Source organism: Tetrao urogallus, assembly GCF_951394365.1.
Source record: "Tetrao urogallus genome assembly, chromosome: 6".
Taxonomy (NCBI): domain Eukaryota; kingdom Metazoa; phylum Chordata; class Aves; order Galliformes; family Phasianidae; genus Tetrao; species Tetrao urogallus.
In genome coordinates, this window is record NC_136819.1 from 38,654,416 (window position 1) to 38,674,399 (window position 19,984).

Here is a 19,984-nt window from a genome sequence, read left to right on the forward strand (position 1 = left end):
GTTCAGAACCTTTATTCTTTCTTGGTATATCCCTTCTCATCTCTTTCTAATTGATGTTTTTACTTGTTAGGGTGACCTCCATTGAAAGGCAACTTAACGGATTCCAGAACAGCCTTCGCAGTGCTGCATCCTGTGAACCGGGGTCAAATTCCACAGGTGAGTGCTGAAGACCAGGAAAGGGGTGTAGCCATGCTGGGATGCTTTCATCTTTCTCAAGAACTACCAGTTAAAAAAAAGCAAAACTAAAAAACCTTAGCAAAAGGAAGAAACACAGCTGTCTACTCTGCACATAGTGGTTCCTAGGTAACAGCTTGGCTTCGGCTGCATAGAGAATTTATTCCTCCCGGGACTGAAAAGACTAAACAAAAGGGAGCAAAGACTCGGTTTCATAGAATTGGAAGAGGAAGATGCTTAAAAATGTGGCTGGGAAAAAAACTTGGCTAAAATGGCCTCCCTGCTTTAGGCTTTGGCTCAAAGATGCTCTGTTGTTCAAGCTTGGACTGTAATAAAAGGCCAGGACATTCTTTACATTTTTCTTCAGTCTTGCAGAAGAGTGCCTTAGTTCAGAAGGATGTCACTGAGATTTGTGAATCAGCTGCATAGTGAAGTCAGTCAGTAGAGGTGAAACCTCCCAAAGAAAGATCACTGAGATCTATAAAATCAAATCTTCATCCTTCCCTAGGGATTAATTCATTTAAAGAAGTTTCTCTGCTAATACAAATTGAAGATCTCAGAAAATGGGGACCCAATGAATTTTTTATTGATGCAGTCATATTTGCAGTAGAGTGTAGTCTTGATGAACCCATATTACCCGTGGCCTGCAGTAATTTGTGACGATGCTGTAATGGCAAATACAGATAAATTATGATCTAGAGTGCTTTGAAAGAATTATGTTTCTGACCTCAGCTTTTACTTTGAAAACCTTGAAAATGTGACTTGAGTATCACTGAAGCAGTCTTGTCTATGTTTTCATGGGCTGAAATAGAAGTTAGCAGAGAGGTGAACTGCCTAATCCATCTCTTGGATATCTGGCTCTGAAACTTAAAGGTGACATGTCCAATATTAATGTCATCGATTTTTATGGCTGATCCTCCAGCACAAACATTCAACTCATGCACTTATTGTACGATTCCAAACTGCCTCCTACACTTTACCACCTGCCTGAAACTTCAGCTACCCTACCAGAGATTTTATAGTGTGAACAGCTGTTGTCAATAACAAAGACCCTACACCACACTGGAACGTGACAGCTTAGAAATGGAATATAATGAGATTATCAAAATAAATAAAATTTTGTCAACACTGTAGCATATATATAATTCAGACAAAAGTTCTCATCTACTGTATAGTTTGAGTTTTTTGCATACTATACATAAATTTACAAGCAAATATAAAAATGTAGTTTTCAAGGTATGACTGAGTGGACCTATATGAAGGTGTTTGTATGCTAAATTCTAACCTTTCTAGCAGCTTTAAGAGCACCCTCGTGGTTGCCACCCTGTAATTTTAGTGGTAGGCCGTCAGAACTAGGATCTGATGAGCAAGTCACTCAAAGCTTCCTTGTCTCTAGAAGAGGTATGTAGCTCACAGAATAGTGCTAAATTTTGCAGTGATTGAACAAAGTGGAGCAACATGTTTGTTCTTGGAAACAAGAGGAATGATATTTTCTTCAGCTTTCCACCAAGCCACTGGTATGCGTCAGAGGCTGCTGTGCCCAGTCTGTGTCTCAGAGACTACTCTGGTTCTTCCTGTAGGAACAGCTGTTTTTCTTCTTGACTCTTCATTGATTGCTTACATTAAGGCCCTGATTTCCCTCATCAACAGCTTATTTTGGGGTTCCTGTTTCACATGTATTTAATATCCTGGATACCAACTAGAAGAGTTGAAGACACAACTCATAAAGCGGATTACAAAATAAGCTGCAAGATTTTAAAGATAGGAGGCTGTGAACAGTTCTGGAGATAAGAGGAATCGAGCAGAACCTCTGTGTATACACATGCAAATATGTTTAAAAATGCTTGAGAAGCTTGAATGGACCTTAACTGGCTAACAGTCTGTGTGACAGTTAATTGCAGAGTTTGCACAACCCTTTCATACCATTGTATGAGACTGCTTCTGTGAAGAAAACATCCTGGAAGAATGAGGAATTCAGTTGAGTACCACGATCTACCATTGCCTGCTGGTTATTGGGACCTTCATTTGACTTTGGCTGTTGTCCCTCTGGCTCTTAGCCCATTCTCTTTGTCTACTCAGATAGCCTATCCAAGGAGTAGTAGTTACTGGGGCTTTGCAGAGAAGCATAAAGGTGTCACAAATGATCTAACCAAAAGTGAAGAGGATGTTCAAAATAACAGTGAGTCAACATGGAATGTTTTAACTGGACTGTACAGAGAACAGTTCACTGCTGGTTAGTATTGCAACTGTAGGAGGTAGTGTGCAGTGGGCTCAAGCTCTTGAGTTCAGATTTCTTGAGATGATAAAAGAGTAAAAGTCAGCAGTTCTGCAAAGCAGCTTAGGACTCTGAAACAAGCCACCATTATATCCTCATGGCCTCACTGTAATGTTACAGAGAGACTGAAGTTCCCTTTGAACTGTATTCCATTGGAGTAATGAGGGAGAAGGCGGAGGTTCTTATGAGTATACAGACGTGAAAATCTAAACACTGAAATCTGCAATGTATCATTTGGCGTTATTTGTAGTGTCTGGACAGTTAGTTTCTTACCTGAGTTACTGAAAGTTTTGAGAGAGTTTATTCTATTAAAGGAATAGAAGAAATGTTAAGAAATACTACATTTGACTAATATTCAAAATTCTTCTGGCTTGATTTTTGGCTGAAAAATCACTTAATCTGAATCTAGTAAGGAAACTTCTTGAGCTAGGTGGTATGCAGTTGATTTTACTCAGTGTGATTTCTAGGTCTGTATTTGAGCTTAGTTACAGGATGTTTCACACTTGTCTGTTAACTTTGTAACCTGGCTCCCATATCCACGTAAGTGCCAGCTTCTGAAGGTATGCAGCTGTTTGAAATAGAGTATGTCATCATCTGTAAGAAGTTAGAATTGGATCCTGATGAAGCATATGGGGATTGACAAGCTGTTTTGGACCTTGTCTAGGTGGAAGGCACACTGTTCTTAAGTTTTCTAGTGATCTCCTACTCCATGGTAAGAAGGAGACCAGTATTTGAGCACCGTCCAACTAAGATGAGTGTGCAAGCAGTGTGGTTAGCTGTAGAGTAATGAATGCAATAGCTTGCAACAGTGATAGTAAGGAATACTTTTTCACTTACTCTTCTTTATATCTACCGCAATTCCAAGATTTTATATTTTACAGGAAATATACAAGTATGTTGTGTATTTCTGAAGCCTTTTTTATACCTTACATTATTGTATGGGCCTTCATGAGAAATTCATGTATATCTTTTCATTGGAGACAAGAAATTGGAATTGATGTTGGAGTTGATTCCTGAGCTGTGGTGACTGTTGGCTACCCACTGCCTGAATTATCATCATTCTTGAAATGCAGACTTTTTTATAAGCTTGTAGAAAGAAGAGACTATTTTAGCAGGCATGCAGATGTACAAGATTCAAAAATTGCTTTGCACCAGCAAAAGAAGAAGAAAGTCAGTAAAACACAACAGGCACTCATGACATGTAGTATAAAGGGTAGTGATGGGATGGGATGCAACAAGTACTTACACTGTGCATGGCTGGTGTCAGACCCCCAGCTATTTGCTACAGTAGGATGGAATTCTCAGCTGCCCAGCCTTGTCCAGGCTTCCTCAGCTTCTGCCAGGCTCTTCTGCAGCATAGGGAGGCAGTAGCTTATTGAGCACCAATGTATTTATTTTTATGTTGATACCACATTCCCAAAAGGAACCTTGGCTACAATTTCAGCTGGTCTCACCACACTGTCCAAATCCTTTGTCAAGAGCAGCTGGGAGAAGAAGTCGCTCAGATTTCTGCACGGTGCATTGCTGGTACGCCTCCTCCCTCTCACTAATCCTGTTAATTCCAGCCTTCATTTGCCACCTTCCTGGTTCTTTCTTGTTGCTGTGACTGACTGCACCAAGTGGTTTTGAGTTAGAAAGATGACCTTAAAATGGGCACCTTGAGTAACCTCTACCTTGGACATCTTTGACTCTCAGGCAAAATATGTCTTACGACACAAAAGAGCAACTTATGGTCTCAGCTCATAACTTATCTTAATCCAGGAAGAAAGTCACAACAATCTCTTCCATGAAAATCCTTCCAGAAATACCTGCCTGGCTGAGAAGCTCTCAGTGGATTACTGAAAGGGATGAGTGGTCTGATACTCTGTACCTTGCATCAAACTTTTCCAGTGGTGCCTTTCACGCTGTGAACAGCCTTTGGCAACAGCAGTAGCAATATTCTGCCAGCATCTCTCTATCCAATCTGTAGTGCCATCTCTATGCAGAGAAAGGGTTATGGAGAAATAGTCATTTTGTTGTATCATATTTTGGGAACCAGTTGAGCTTAAGATGGAAGATGAAGCGATTCCTACTATTGTGTTTCCCTTTTCGGGAGGGCAAAGAATCAGTTATGATCAGTTATTATGGATATTTGGTTTCACATTTGTTCTTAGCGTTATCTTTCTAAAGCCATTGTTATTCCATGCACTACAGCAACATCCCGAGTCACCTTTCTCTCCCCTGCTGACATCCATGATTCCATAAGGAAGGATAGGAGGGAAAAAAAATATCTTCTTTCTTCTCTAGCATATTTATTGAAGCTATCCCATGTCAGATAATAACAGGTAAGCCTGTATTACCAGACGGAGCAGAAGGAAGAGAAGTAGAGAAAGGCCTTCTCCTTAAGCTGTTTTTTGGTACTCTTTGTAGAAGCAAGGAGCCACTACCTTATGGCCAGCAATCAACACATATTGGTGGTTCTAAAAAAATAGATGCACCACAAATTATGAACAGGGTGTGCCTGTGTTTGAGCTTATCCAGGTACCAGAAAACTGTGGAAGTCTCATTAATCTCAGCAGAGCATGAAGCTCTGCCAGAAGCAGCATTCTCAGTCCTTCTCTGATGATGTTAATGGGGTAATGGCCAACTCAGCTATTACTTCTCAGTTAGAGCTGAGGATATGTGTTCACTTCTAATGATCAGAAATTACATTTATTGTTTAACTTGTGGCAACAGCCTGCCTCTTACACCTTCGGTCAACTTCTTGCCTTTCTTTTATGAAAGAAAGACTTTCATGAAAGCCTTTTTCCTGTTGCTACTGGTCTCATGCCACATCCTCAAGGAAAGGATCTTCCAAGTTTCAGGTACATTGGGAAAACAGAAATTCAATGAAGAACAGCCTCTAGAAATTGGCTTCCCTGTTTGAGAACTTGAACTCAGCTGGAATTTCAGGAGCCTTCACTTCTGACAGACTCAAAGAGAGCTCCTAAGCAGGATAAGTAATAACTTCAGGCAGCTGGCATTTTTGCCTGACTGGAGGCTGAGCTTGTTCTCAGTAGTTAGGTGGTGGCAAACTGCCTGCATTTCCTTGTGTTGGAAATGTCATTCAAAATCAGGTGTGCAAAGACTATGGAGAGGTTATATAATGTCTTGGCTACCAGTGTCTCACATCTGGCCGTTTGGCGTTAAGCTACCTATAGAGAGGATGACTTTGCCCATCCAAATTGGATTTTGTGTTAATCTGGCATTACTTTATTGAGGCTAAAAATAGAAGCCAAAATGTGTGTGAATAGGATAAAAGGAGTGTCTGAAGTTATGAAATGAAATGTGTGGAAGAGCCAGAGAAGAGAAAGCCACAACAAACTAGAGAGTAGGAAACTGAATAAGGAAAAGCAGAATGAAAGCTGTCAAATACAGAAGGGCATCAGCAGTCAGGGGGAGGAGCCCATCCAGTGTCTTCTAAGTAATATGAGGAGGAGAGACCCTCAGAGAGGCTTCCACCACCACGTCTCCATTTGTTATTAAGACTGCTCGCTGCTCTTTTACTGTAGAGAGACTTTGCTCAATTGTATACGGTTGTGTGCATCCTGTTTGAGTCATCCCCCTCAAGTGCTTTATCATGCCTGGGAACGGCTGCTTTCCTTCGTCTGCCCATTTCAGCAAGCCAACTTGAAATTGTGCCCAAAAGATGGGGGAGGGAAGGTTGGCCTTCAGTTGCCAGCTGTCCTAGCTTGCTAGTGTCAATCACCCAAGGATATAAATAAAACCTATCTATTTATTGCCTTTCTTAGTTGTACTGTATAGTACAAAGAGAATGCTGGACATCACACTTGGATTATAAATTCCCTCTGCTTTGGGATAAAGGATCTGAATTTCTAGGGTTATTAGGGTTTTTCAGGGAGAATGTAAGCTCCTGTTTTCAGCACAGGAAGATTCAGGAGATTTGGACATGTAAGTCTGTGGCAGAAGTGAGAAGTTATGGGTATGATGAGATAGAACTAACTAGTGCTAAAAAAAATGTTAGCACATGTCCCTGACCTAGTACTGTCAACCAGCTTGGTACTCTGCTCTATCTCATTCCTGCAACTTGGAAGCAGAGTAGACTATGTGCTGGTGTCTAACTGAAACTGTCTACATCTGTGCTGGGAAAATCTATATAGCACTGCATTATAGCATGCAAATATCCCTTTTACATAGCTGTGATTTCCTATGACTCAGGCATATTCATAAAATTGAGATAAACCTTTTGCCTCTGTTTAACTGTTCTAAATATGAAAGTGGTGTTTTTGTGTGTAGTTGTGGATGACATGTAAGCATGTGGACAGACATATAGGCAGGTACTTCATGTTTCAACACCTTGTTAAATATTTGTATGTGGTGCTCACCACAGAGAATCAACACTTCATGTTGGCTGCTGTCACTAATAATCTGAGGTTTTTCTGTTGCCCCTGCTCAACCAGAACTTAAAAGGATGCAGAGTGCTCGCAAGTAGCTTTGAAATATTAAAACTTTATCAAGTTATATATGTTAATATTTATGAAATAACTGAATTGTAGCAATGGGCATGAGCTAAGCTGTGCTTATGGTAAGAATGCACATATTTATATTTAGGCATGTAAACACCTCTCCCCGTGTTGAGTCCTCAAGGTAGCCACGCAAGGGGAACTTTCATTAGGTGTTTCTAATTCCATTTGTGAGAAAATATAAACTGTATAGTGCGTTTCTATAAGACAAAGAAGGCTCAAATGCCTCTTCAAGACGGGAAGATGAGGTTGAAGTCGGCTGTCTCTTCCATATGCCTTCATTTTCTTAATATCAGGATATCGTCAAGGGACAGTTTTCTGGACTGGTATCCTATCTTAATACACATGGCTGACAGTTTTGTTCCTAATCCAGGTTCCAAACTTTCTGTGCAGTGACAGAGCTGGCAATGCTGCTTTCTAAACATCTTTCCAGATCCTCTGTGCTGTGTGATGCTTGGCTCTACGCTGGGCTTTCAAGGAGAGTGTATTTTTTAAAATAAAGCAGTATTTTTAATAAACTCAGCTCTCAACAAGTGTCGCTCACATTTAGGAGCAAGCTGATGTGCTAAATACAGCAGACAAGCTTTACCAACTAGATTAGCTATAAAATGCAAACTGTCCAAAATAAATGTAGTACATTTCTAAGTGTTTTGGAATTTTCTTTTTAAAGGAATGTCTGAGGATTTTTATGAAAAAGAAGTGACAATGACATTGACTTTTTCCCATAACATGCCTAAATAGGAAAATGTAGCAGTATATAGAATTAAAATCCCTCCCTTCAATGGTGGGAAGAAGAAAATCTTTCCAATCCCCATCATGTTTCTTTTAAAGATAAACTTTTTCACATGCCCACTATTCTGGCATGCAGGTCCTCAGCATCTTTTGGAGTGCGGGAGTAGATTCCCATGCAAGCAAATAAGTAAAAGGTGCAGAAAAAAAAAGTGTTCTGATATGGGAGAAGGATTTAGAAATACTGGAGCAGCATGTGAAGAGGTGAGTTACATAAGGAAGTGCAGAGGGTATTTTGAGGCTTGAAAGGAACACTAAGAGCACTTTTTCAGACAGTGGCTTATTACTTTAGGTTTGTCATACTGTTATGTGATCTTTCTGTAGAGGAAGGCTGTATTATAGGGAGATTCAGATTAGGAAAAATTCAGATTTCTGGTGGTAGCTGAGATTTGCAGGGTGGTGCAGCAGCATTTCAATAAAACAGATTGCTCTGAGTACTCAAAAGCTTTAGCTTCTGATATTTTTGTTTGTTTTGTTTTGTTTTTTTTTTTCCTCCAGCTTCTGCTTGCAGAAAAGGACTAGCATTGAACACCAGGTGAGGAATCCAGAGTCTTGCTTCCAAGTATGGGGCAGAGGAAAGAGGCAGCAGTGACTTCAGACCACCACACTCCTGTAACATCCAGGGCAGGGTGAACAGGAGTCCCTGCTGAGAGGACAAGCTACAGAGGAGAGTACCTGAACATCTGTGGAAGCTGGAGATGCAGCTGTAAGCTGATGACTGCCTCTGAGAACTTCTGCTGATGAGTCTGGGGGTCTCTTCCAACTCTTCCTGATCACTAACTGTGAGATCTTTTTATAACACAGAGGTTCTCCACCTGTCTGTATTGTTTCTCCCAAGGTCCAAGTTTGAATGTAAAGATTCCCCATTTGCGCAGCCATTTCAGGCTGCCTTAGTCTGGTAACAGCCAGTATTCTTTGCTGCCATCACAGCAACCAGCAGCAGGGAAAAATCTTAGACCATATGAGTAGAAACATCCTTACCGTTGCCATCTTGAATTTTGGCACAGAGCCATGGAAATGCTCAGTTTGAATAAAGTAATTTCATTTGTTTGTTTTGATTATAATTTCAGTTATTAATTCACACCCCCAAAATATTTGCTCTTAGATGGGATTTTAAATCTGTCATTGTTTCACTGCTGGATGCTTATATTTGTGTGGTTTATTTTTGCATTTTGATTTCTGTTTGTTTAGGCTATATAAACGTCTTTAATTGGCTGATTGTTTCAGACCCAAGGTTGAACTCTGAGGCCCAGGTGGCTCCTATCAGTTGCAATAGTGGCTTGGTGAAGCGCTTCAGTTAGAATTTTCCTAATGTTATGAAAATTAATTTGCTTGTGTTAGAAAACAACATCAGCAGCTGGAAAATATATTGGAGAGAAGATCCACCCTTGCTTAAAATGAACAGGAAGCAGCTTCAGCTCTGGCTCTTTGCTGATGCCAGGTTAAAGGAAAGCTTGCCTGTTTTCATGGTATTTTCCAGCTTCTCCCTTGCAAGCAGTATGACTGTGGTTCCCAGAGAGTACAGTGTTTCCTGTTGTTTGCATCAGAGCCCTCAGAGGTTGCATTTTATGAGCCCGTTTGATCTGTTTTCTTATTCCACAACTCCCTTGTCATTTCTACGCTGCATAATCAGTGTTAAGAGATCATTCTTGTATGTTGACAAATTAGATAATGATCAATCCAAAAGGCTGACAGAAACAGTGTCAGAGAGGAGAAGTGTTTTCTCTTGGAAGATTGCTTGCATTCATGTTCACTCTTGTGTTGTGCATACTTCTTGTCATTCAAGACCAGATGAATTGTAAAAAGATTAAATAATTATTTTCATTGCCCATTAGCTTAACTATCATTTGCTCCAGGCATGAACTCATAGGAAAGAACATGCATTTTTCTATTTCTGTTCCATTCATGCATGTGACAGAGATCAAATACTTAATTTATCCAAAATCTTACTTCATTGGCTTATGTTTCAGTTCCTAGGCAGTCATGATTCTGTTTGCTTTCCTTGCATCTTTCATCTGTTTTCTTCAAGTATCACTGCATCATTTGTCCTCTCCTTTTTCCACTATCCTCAATGACCAGGAGTTCTGAAAAATCTTGTGATGTTACTTTCAGATCAAGTCTCTTCTGTACTCTTCCAATTACACTCAGGGATCTCTGAGATACATGTTTCTAATGTTCTAACGTGTGTTACATTGTTGATTCATCATTAGTGAAAATTCAGTTGCAGAATTTTTTACTTCAAACTACTGCATCCAAGCTGCTTCAAAATCTTGGGTCTGTCTTCTGATAGCCCACTCTGCCACATTTGGTGTTGGCTGTAGCCTCTAGCTCTGTTTCAGAACTATCTAAAGAGCAGTTTCCCTACAAGATCTAGCTTCAGGAGATAACTGATTTTTATTCCTTGCTTCCTCCTAGGGAATCCAAGTTATCCTTATTCCACTAGGTATCATGTGCAGGACTGAGTAGCTGTGGCATACGCATCCTTGTGGAATTTTGATTTCATCTGTTTCTGCTATCTAGTTTCTTTATTCAGGTGATTACAGCCACCATTGAACCTGTTCTCAGTTTTAGAACATAGATACTTTGCACAGCTAGCCCAGGAAAGGTGATTATCTTCAGAGGATCTTTAACAGAAACAGCATTCTGTAATTGATAATTCTGGCAAATTTGTGCTTATTATGAAAGTAGATTAATTTTTTGTCAGTTTTTGTCAGTTTTTGCCAGTCTCCTACCCACTGATTTTCAGCTAATGTTGTACTCAGTTATAGCCAGCATGTTTTCTGAGCTTCTTTGCACTACATGTTAAACGTAGTCAACTATACATCTGTAACTGTGATGACTTAGTAAAAATGTATGAGACATCTTGTCTCTAAGATTTTTGAAATGTCCTGAGAAGTGCGTGTTGCAGTAGGAGACCTTCCTTTGGAAGGGACTGGTTTTGTCAGTTTTAGGAGCTGTGAAGTCTTACATCCCTTGTTCTTGAAATTTTTTTCTTCGGTTTCTAACAAATAAAAAATCCAGAGATATTGAGACTTGTCCTTTATTTTGAGACAAACACTTAGATTTTGAACTCCTCTTCAGCCTCTGGATATGTTAGGGCAGCCAGAGCATCAAAGGAAATGTCAGTGTTACTTTGTGCATCTGCTGATCCCAGCTCTGAGTGCTACTGCTGTTAAGGAGCACGTGCAGTAATACAGCAGAGAGTCAGGAACAGATCCTGCAGTTCTAGCCTCTTACTTTCTCTACTTCCATGTGATCTTCAGCCTTGAGTCCTTCTGTGTGTTTGTGCGTGCTGGGTGCTGTGGGCCAAACGTAACATCCTTAATTTGTCTCTTTGCAGGTCTGCTATTTCCATGTCTGTCAAAAACCTCTTGAAGTGCTTCAGTTAAGAAATTCAGTAGAGCTGCATGAAACTGTTTTTTTAGCATCTTGGAGTGAGTGCATTTTCCAGAAAATGTTTTCTTGTACAAGAAAGGAAAGGAGAATGGTGAAGCATTTTGGATTTATAGTAGTTGAACATGAGGAGAGTACAATTATATGTATACTCCTCACGTGGAGCTTACTTTGTCTCTCTTTGCTTTTATGACATTAACTTTCCTATGCTCACCAATGAGTTTCATTGAAAGTGCTCTTGTTTACTATTAGAAAATTGCCAGTACAAAGCCCACAGTAATCATTCTGCAACTCATTCAGCGGTGAGACCAATTGATGTTACCAGGGGATCCTCTTCTCTCCTACTTGATGTTTGCATCACTTCTAAGTGAAGGAGTCTGTTTTATGACAAACAGTCTTTCTTGTTTGTTTTGAACAGGTGCATGCCAGAGTCCTGAAGGGTGAGGTAATACAGAGTTTATGCAGGCATTTTGTGCTGTGTTCAGGTGATGAGCACACTACAACATTAAGAGAGAGATGTGAGATTCCTTCCAAGAAACATCTGACTTAAGGTTTGCTTAATTAAACTTCCAAGGACTTTTTCCCTTTCATTCCTACATTTGCTTCCCATTGGAATCCTGGGCTTACTGTTTGAACCCGTATGGGTTATTTTGTGCTATTTAAATAGTTGGATTTAAAAATTTTTTTTTTTTTTTTTTTTTTTTTTTGCAGTATCTGGCTGATTGATCCTGTTCATACAGTTTCCTTTGGGCATACGCTATTCCTGTGAATCTGGCATGTGTTTTTCCAAAAAGAAATTTCTGAGCTTTATATAAACGTGGGACTTGACCTATTTTTCTTCTTCCTCATGTTTCTTCTACCTCATGTTTCTAGAGCTAAGACATTCTTGCTTATGCTAAACATCAAAAGGATCTAATTTCTACAGAATGGGGTCTGCCAGACAGTCCTGGAGATTGGTTATAACAAGAACACAAAACTTTGTGTTCATAGTTTTATTAATGCAGAAACTCTTAAACTGGAAAGAAGATGAGTAAGGAGAAATGTAAGGGAGAAGGTGAAAAGGAAATCATTGTTCTAGTTTTGAATCAAATGGAACTAGCAGATAACACATTCGAAGCAGAGGGGAAGAGAAAAACTGCTTTCTTTCACAGTATTTAATTTACCTGTGGAACTTCTTGTCACAAGGTAGTTGGAGACAAAAGCATGCTTGTGGTTTGAAAAGGCAAGTACACAAATTCATGGAAAATAAATCTATTAAGGTATATTAAATATAACCAAAAAACAAGCAGAAAGTTTCTAAGCCTTTTCAGGTGATTGTTTAGGGGAAGTCTCATGATGGGTTTTTCCAATTCTTAGCTTGTCTGTCAGGTATAAGCTGCTGACTACTTGTCACAAAGAAGAGGTAGGCCATAGATGGTCTTGTAGTCTGACTTTGTATGAGTGTTTCATTTGGTCAGTCGCAGTGCAGCCTGCTGGAGCAGCCAAAGTAAAGCTGCCTTTCATGACAGTGGCATGTTCCACCTGAATTCACTGGTGTTGGTGGTGTTGGGTTCTCTAAGGAAAGTCTTAATTGCTGACATTTACCAAGATTGTCCGCACCTCCACCTGGACAAGCTCTGTATATGCTGCAGAGGCTTTCAAAACATTGAAGCTTTTACAAGTGCGTAAGATCCACCTCTAGACCAACCAATCACTTGTGATTTTAGAGGAAAGTGGGTTGTAGTTTGGAAGTCATCCATAATGTGATGTGTGAATGGTTATTCACTTAAATATGGGAAAAAAAGTTACTTATCACTAACAGAAGCTCTTACATTATCTTGTACATGCACACATTTGCTTCTTGCCATCTTTGTCTTCTAAAATGCCTGAGTGCAGAGAACCTTCAGGGTGAATGTGCACAACCACAGCCCACCTTAAACAATTACAGTACTTGGTAGCTTTTCTTCTGACTTTAGAACCCAACTGCCTGTTCCAGAAAATGAGATCAAGTTTCTGTGCTGCTTTAGAGATGAGTAGTTAAGAAACAGAAGCAGGTCATCTCCAAACTTACTGGATTCTGTGCAGTTTCACCATGAAGGACAAACTCCCTGAACAAAAGGTGACAAATGAGGCACCATGAGGAGTCTGCTCTGTCTGTTACCTTACCAAAAAAGGATTTTATTGGCCTTCATTGAAAATGAGTTTTCACTTCTGTTTCCAATTTAAAGGAAAGAATCACTGATGACTGTGGACACCCTGGTGTGAAGTCTTTACCAGTGGTATTCAGTGAATCATAATCATTCCCTAGGGAAAATAGTATACTTAACAGGGCCTCTTCTCTAAAAGTCCGTGCCTACAGTGCACACAATGAACTTGAGAAATTTTACATTCTTTACAAAGGGATTGCTTCTTATCTGACCTCTTAGTTAAAAACAAACAAACAAAAAAAAAAAACAAAAAAAAAAAGTCCTAAGGAACAAATCTGATGCAATTATTAAGAATTTCAGGGAAGTTCACAATCTATTTTCATCGTCTATTTGGGACAGCTGCAGGTGGTATCATCTCTAAAAGGAATTTCAGCATTGTATGTGGCTTTTTGCCTACGTGTTGTGAGCACTACCGTGTTAAAATTCATGAGACAATCTTTGAAAAGTTCCTTTACTGCCAAGTCCAAATGTTTAGCTGTCACTGCTTTGTCATTCCACTGTAGAGAAAAATTACCTTTTTGTTCTATTGAAGAAGAAAAATTAGAAGGGATTTTTCCCCACTACTTCTATTCATTAGTACTAAAGGTTCTCTTCGTATTTTTTAAGAGATTTTGCCTTACTTATATGACCTTCTGAGAATTGCGTGCTGTATCAGATATGTCTGGTACATCTGTGATGTCGGTGTCATTCTTCATGGTATGCAGTTGGACAACTGTACATCTACTGGGAGAGCAAATGAGACTGTGGCCATCTCATTAGTGTCACTAATTACAGTTCTTACACTTGCAGTTGCATGATTCTTTCCCCGTTTAAATCAGGGATGTTTTCCCTCTGGAAATCATGTTATTTCCACCATTTCTAATTCTAGAAATTCAATGTGGAATACATTTTGTCTGAGATATCAGCTGGGAAATTTTTTTTCTTGTTCACAGATGTTTTTTTCTTGTTCACTCATGTCTCCATATGTCTGCTGAAAGTTCTTCTTGAAAAATAGCTAAAAATAAAGATTGGTGACTCTTCCTGCCAAACTGTGGCTCTGCAAGTTTTCTTAGGTCTTGTGAATGACTTGGGCAAATGCAAGTGATGTTGATTAAAAAAAAAAAAGGACAACTTAAGGAATATAGGCAGCACAATGTAGCTGTTGCAAAGCTGTGCTTTCCTGAGGTTTTATTGACATCTCCTTTATTTTGTTTCTCTCTGTTCTGTTTGTTTACTGTTCTTCAGATTAGCACAATAGAATACTTGGCATAGTGGTATCCAAATGAGATCTCCAGATCCTGAAGTATAGTTAGAGATATCTGTAGAAAGCATCTTTTGATGGAGAAGATTCAAATGGTGTCACTCAAAGCAGCTTGTTGCAAGCTGGACATCTTCCAAAGGCTCTTGTTGCAAGTCAGACTATCTGCTACTGCTTTCTCCAAAAAGTGAAGTTTCTTACAAATACTTCAAAGCAGTGGAGATCTCCTAAGCATGTAGGCCACAGAGTTTCAGCACTTCAAAAGACCATACATTTTTGGTTAAAGAAAAGCCCAGAACATGGTCACCAAGACATTCCCCAGTCATTACACTGCATGCATTGCAGAGATCTTCTAAGTTTCTCCCATGGCTGTACAGCAAATCTTTGCTTTGTCGTGCTTCGTAATGGGGATAATAACCTCAAAAGGAAGAATAAATCCTTCCTGAAGAATGTCAGGAAATCTCTGGTCTGATCTGACTCAGCTTGCTTCGTGCATCAAATAATGAGCGTGCACTGGTCATGGTATATTATTACAATGCCTCATGCTAATTTCTGTGTACGAAGGATGAATGTTTGCAGGCAGCTGGTGAAAAATGTCTGAGTGGTGGCAAACCTGGAAAGAAAGTCACCTTCACTTTCTGCAACACGCATAACCCTTATGTGTAATTATTTCTTGCATCAGTCTTTATAGATAGCATGAGGTACCATCCTGCCTCGCCAGTTAAGTGGAATGAGATATAAAGAACATCACCCTGCACAAAGACCATTACCCCCCTGAATGGAGAAATAAATGTCTGTCTTCAGAAGCTCCTGCTTGCTTGAAAGAGTGGTATTCCTTGGTGTAAATCAACAGTGCCAGCATATACCACAGGGGACAGAGCTTCTGCCTGAAAACTATTCAGCAAGTCTGCAGGAAGTGGGAAGCCAATAACATGTGGGATTTTTTTGCTACAAACCACAGCTTTAAAGTACTTCTATTTTGTACTAGATATAAAGGTCCTTATCCCTAAGTGTATTTTCCATGAAATCATAGTCCAGTACCAGAAGGGGACCAGCTGATTGGTTGAATGCCTTCAGACCATCCCTGCCATCTTCCCTATGCAACTTAGTCCTAGGGATGGATGTTCTAAAAGCAGCTGAGTAACTGATGTCTGTAATCTTTGAAATTGGTCTTTCTTGGAAACACACTGTGACATCCAAGGCACTGTGTAAAGCTATTTCTGAAACTACAGGCATAAGCACAACTACGGAATTTCAAGTGCAGTACTGTTTTTCAGAGAAGAGTGAGATTGACAAACATTAATTGGCAATTTTCATTTGCTGTATTTCTCAGCGATGTATCTGCATTCGTTTCTAAGACAATTTGTTTCCCAATAAGTAAAACTGTCTCTTCTGTTTTGACTTGTTGCATGATAAAGGATCTTGCATTTGTACAGGGTATCAGAAGCCTCTATTCAAGAGAGGACTAAAGACACTGGGCTTAGTTGTGTCTCTCTGTCACCTGTGGAGCTGCATGAAGAATGAAAAAAGGCTTAAATGACTTCCCTAGAAATGAAAGAAAACATTTGTAAAGCAGAGACCTGAGTGTTCAAATGTTCTTTTGCTAAATGTCATAGTAAACATGTTGTTACTTTTATATAGCTCTTGACCAATATATTCTAATGATTTTGAATTTTAAAAAATGTTAATAGATATTTTAAATAATTATAAGGCACTCTATCATTCTATCCACATCACTGCTGTTATTCTAAAACACAATTAATGTAGCTTATAGGCAGCCCAGAACAGCTATCTATTTTTCTGCGCTATTGCAAATCAGTCTAGTTTTGCAAGTGTATAGGTACCATACCTTTGAAAACTGAAAACTGCATTTTCTTGATAGATTTTATTGCTTTCCAATCACATATTAAGAGAAGAAAACTCATTAGTATATACTTGATGCTTTGTATGCTACTAGAAACACAAGCAGAGCAAAAGGAGCCCTTCCTCTTCAACAGACCTGGCTCTTTGAGCTGTGTCCTGCTCACACTGTCATGCTCAACCTGTCCTGCATTGAACCTTGGATCGTATTGAAGACATCTGCCTCATAAGACATCGTAGGCAATGGATCCTCTTCTGCCATGAGGTAGTGGTTTCACTGACGAAGTGATCTGAGCAGGGAGGCCTCCTTTATTTTTGCTCTGGTAAGGACAGCCTCGTCATTGGTAAGGAAAGCTTCATAGCAGACTGAACAGTAAGCAAAGGGTCTGTTAACAGGGAGAATGGAAATTGTACAACTACAGCAGAAAGAGATGTGAGACATCAGAGGACAGAGCAAAACGGAGCCATGATGTTGCTGGAGAAGTGAACACGTATGTTTGTCTTTTTGTCTTTGCTTTTGGGCATGGTCTGTCTTGTTTACTATAAGTACTGATGCCTATTGGTTCTGGAAAGGTGAAGCACCAAGAAGCATACTCCTGTTCATACAGTAGTAACTGAGATGTTTTACTGCTTTTTTGTAAGTGTTCTGAGATAGCTAGAGACCATCCAGCACCACAGACCAGAGAACAAAGACTCATTTAGCCTGCAAAAAGTGCATGATTTGTTGAAATATCAGTGCATGTTCCTGCACTTACAGAAGCAGTGTCCCTTGCAGAGCTCTGTGTTGCACAATAGCCTGAAAAACAAAGTGTTCAAGTTTGGTACTAGACTTCTTGCATGCTGTAATGGAGTATGCCACAGACAAACAGAACTACACAGATGGTGATTTGATTGTTTGGGTAGGATCTTCCCTATGGCAGTGCAGAATAGTGTTTTTTTCACTCTTTCAAACCATTGATCTTTGTTAAAGAGAGGGAAAGTGCGGTGGGATTGTTTTCATCAGCTTCTGTTTGTTCCTGGGAATAACAAGAGGGAACTGTTGGGAGCTGTATTCATTGTTGGCAGTGAAGAACTTTTTCATTCCCATTGTCTTTGTCAATTTGCCACCTAGTAACAGAGCAGATAGAGAACTCTCTATCTGCTGGTCTTTCTCACACTAGTGTCCTGAAATGTTTTAGTAAGCCTGGGCCCAGGAGTGGATTCAATCTCTTATTAACCCCATGTGGGTGGTATAGTTTATTGCTAAATTATAGCTCAAACGACCCTAAGAAGGCTATTTTAACTGTAAGAAAATGAAATGTGGAGCCTGTCTTACAAATCTAATTCTAAAACGCAGATAGGAAACTGCATTTGATAGGAAACTCTTCAGTCTGGAGAGAGAAGTAACTGAAAGGAGTGTTTGACTCGGGAAGAACCATGAGGTTACCTGAATCCTAACTGGTTGAACACCCCGGGTATCCTCTGTCCTGCTTTCCCTTCCATTTTGCCTTCTTTCCAAGCAGTGCAGCACGGCCTGCTTCCTCTGCCGCCCCTCCCTGCCACTGAGCAGCAGTGAACAAAACTAGCAACGCAGGCTCACCTCGAGGGGCCTGCCAGGGTTAATCTGTGGGAGGTTCTGGCACGCTCCAAGTGCCACGTATGACTGTGAAGCTCGTGTTCTTGCTCAGCTCTTTGCAGCTCCCCCTTCTTGTGCTTTTTTCCCCTCAATAGTGAGAAAGCTCTTCAGTTGGATATGCAGCCGAGCCAGCACAGGGCTCACGACGAACAATGACCAAAGAACAGACTGTAACTTGTAAACCAAAACCTCCCCAGGGGCTGCTGCTGCTAAAAGGAGATTAGAGAGAATTTCTGTGCCAACTGGCATCTGGATTTCCCTCCCCTCCCCAGGGCAGCCACTAAATTTCTGGACTGTCTATCAGCATGGTAGTGAAGTTGCAATGCATTTACCTGCTCCCTCCCTTGGCAGGCATGGGCATGGAGAGCTGCACAGCAATAAATTAGTGCTACAGGGCTGATCAGAGCAGTAGTTTTCATCATTACACCAAGAAGACAGGTCAAGGAGCCCCAGGGAGATGAAAGGGATAAAGCTGAGCACTGGGGAGTGCCTCTCTCAGAGCATATGTGCCCCAGCCAAAATGTCATGCAGCCTGGCAGGCTCCCTCTGCTGACCCACCCTTGCTGATGTTGCCAGCTGGTGATGGAGGAGGAGTTTTTTTTAATGGATGTGCTGAGATGTTTGTGATTACATGTTATGGCAGCATTGTGGCAAGGTGTATGGAAGCAGCTACTGAAGTGCAGGACCAGGAGCTGCATTCCAAGCTGACCATGCAGAGCCCTGGCCACAAGCAATTAAGTTGTTCCATGTCGTGACATTCAACTGCTGGGGACCAGGAAGTGGGAAGGGACAGGGAGGAATTTCTGTGGTCTTTAGAACATTAAGTAGTTGTGGTTGAAGGAGAGGCAGCCTGTGTCTCATCTGACATGCAAGCAAGTACTAGAGGTTTGTAATTTTTGGAGTATCTGTGGCTGAAAAAAGCACACTTTTTAAAAAACAGTATGTTGATTACTTGCCAGGGCCACATCTGTGAACATTTTATAAGTGTATGAAATGTTCATGGTAAATGTGAGGAGGCTGGCCTTTGTGTACAAGTCTGTACTGGCAGAACTTATATATTCCAATGAACGTATGATTTTTGTCAGCTGTGACAACTGCAATGCCCTGATTATTTAAACAGTACTCTTGGAAATGTTTTATATTTGAGGGGTGCTTTATATAAATCTATCAAAATCAGATGTGAGAGGTGACATGTCTGTCAGAGGGACCAGAGAAGGACAGGGCACGTACACAGCAGACACTGTTTGAAGGTACAAAGGAATTTCCATTCTGAGCTCTCTGGCTGACCTAAATTCTGCCCATTTCCTTGAAGAGATACTCAGGAAAAGGGAAAGATTTTAAAGTGACCAAGTATGCCACAGTAGTAGCAGTTTAAAAACAAAAAAACATCTAACCCTTCAACAGCATCCCGGTGGGGGGAGGAAAGGTGGTGGGGAAGAAAAAAACAACCATCTCCCCCCCCAAATATTTATTTTTTACAATGTTTTTGAGATTAATAGTTTTTCTTTTTTAAGTCTTGGCAGGTGAGGCCTGGGCCACGTTGAGATCACAAACCACAACAGACAAAAGGTCCTCAGGGTGTTATCAGATCATGAGTGAATGGCTCCAAAATCCAGGTGCCCCCCAGATAATGCTCTTGCCCTGACCCTGAAGCCATCTTTCAGAAACTCCAGAAAAGGAAAAGAGCTGAATAGAGACATCAGTCCTCCTTAAAATGGGCTCAGCACCTTCTCTGCTTGCCTTTGCCCACCTCAGCAGGCTGAATGGGGGCCTTGCAGTTTGCTTTTGGAAACCAATAGCCAGGGTCTGCCAACTGAAGTTACAGGTCTGGCAGAAACACAACTGTAGATACAGGCCTCCTGGATCACAGTTCTGAGGAACGCAAGTCTATGTGTATCTCTGAGCATCTCTTCTCTGAGCAGCTTCTCGGTGCATTTTCTTTCTCTAAAGAAA

The 19,984-nt window shown here is 40.5% G+C and overlaps 1 protein-coding gene across 1 annotated transcript in view; it reads left to right on the forward strand.

Annotated features, from left to right (window-relative positions):
* Positions 1-8,279, forward strand: part of TTLL5 (tubulin tyrosine ligase like 5) — a gene marked incomplete at both ends in the record, with an annotated part of 117,359 nt that extends 109,080 nt beyond the window's left edge. The window contains 2 exons of the mRNA XM_079537529.1: positions 71-156; positions 8,239-8,279. Coding sequence (XP_079393655.1) covers positions 71-156; positions 8,239-8,279 — 127 coding nt within the window. The remainder of the gene's footprint in view (positions 1-70; positions 157-8,238) is intronic.
* Between the last annotated feature and the right edge of the window lie 11,705 nt (positions 8,280-19,984).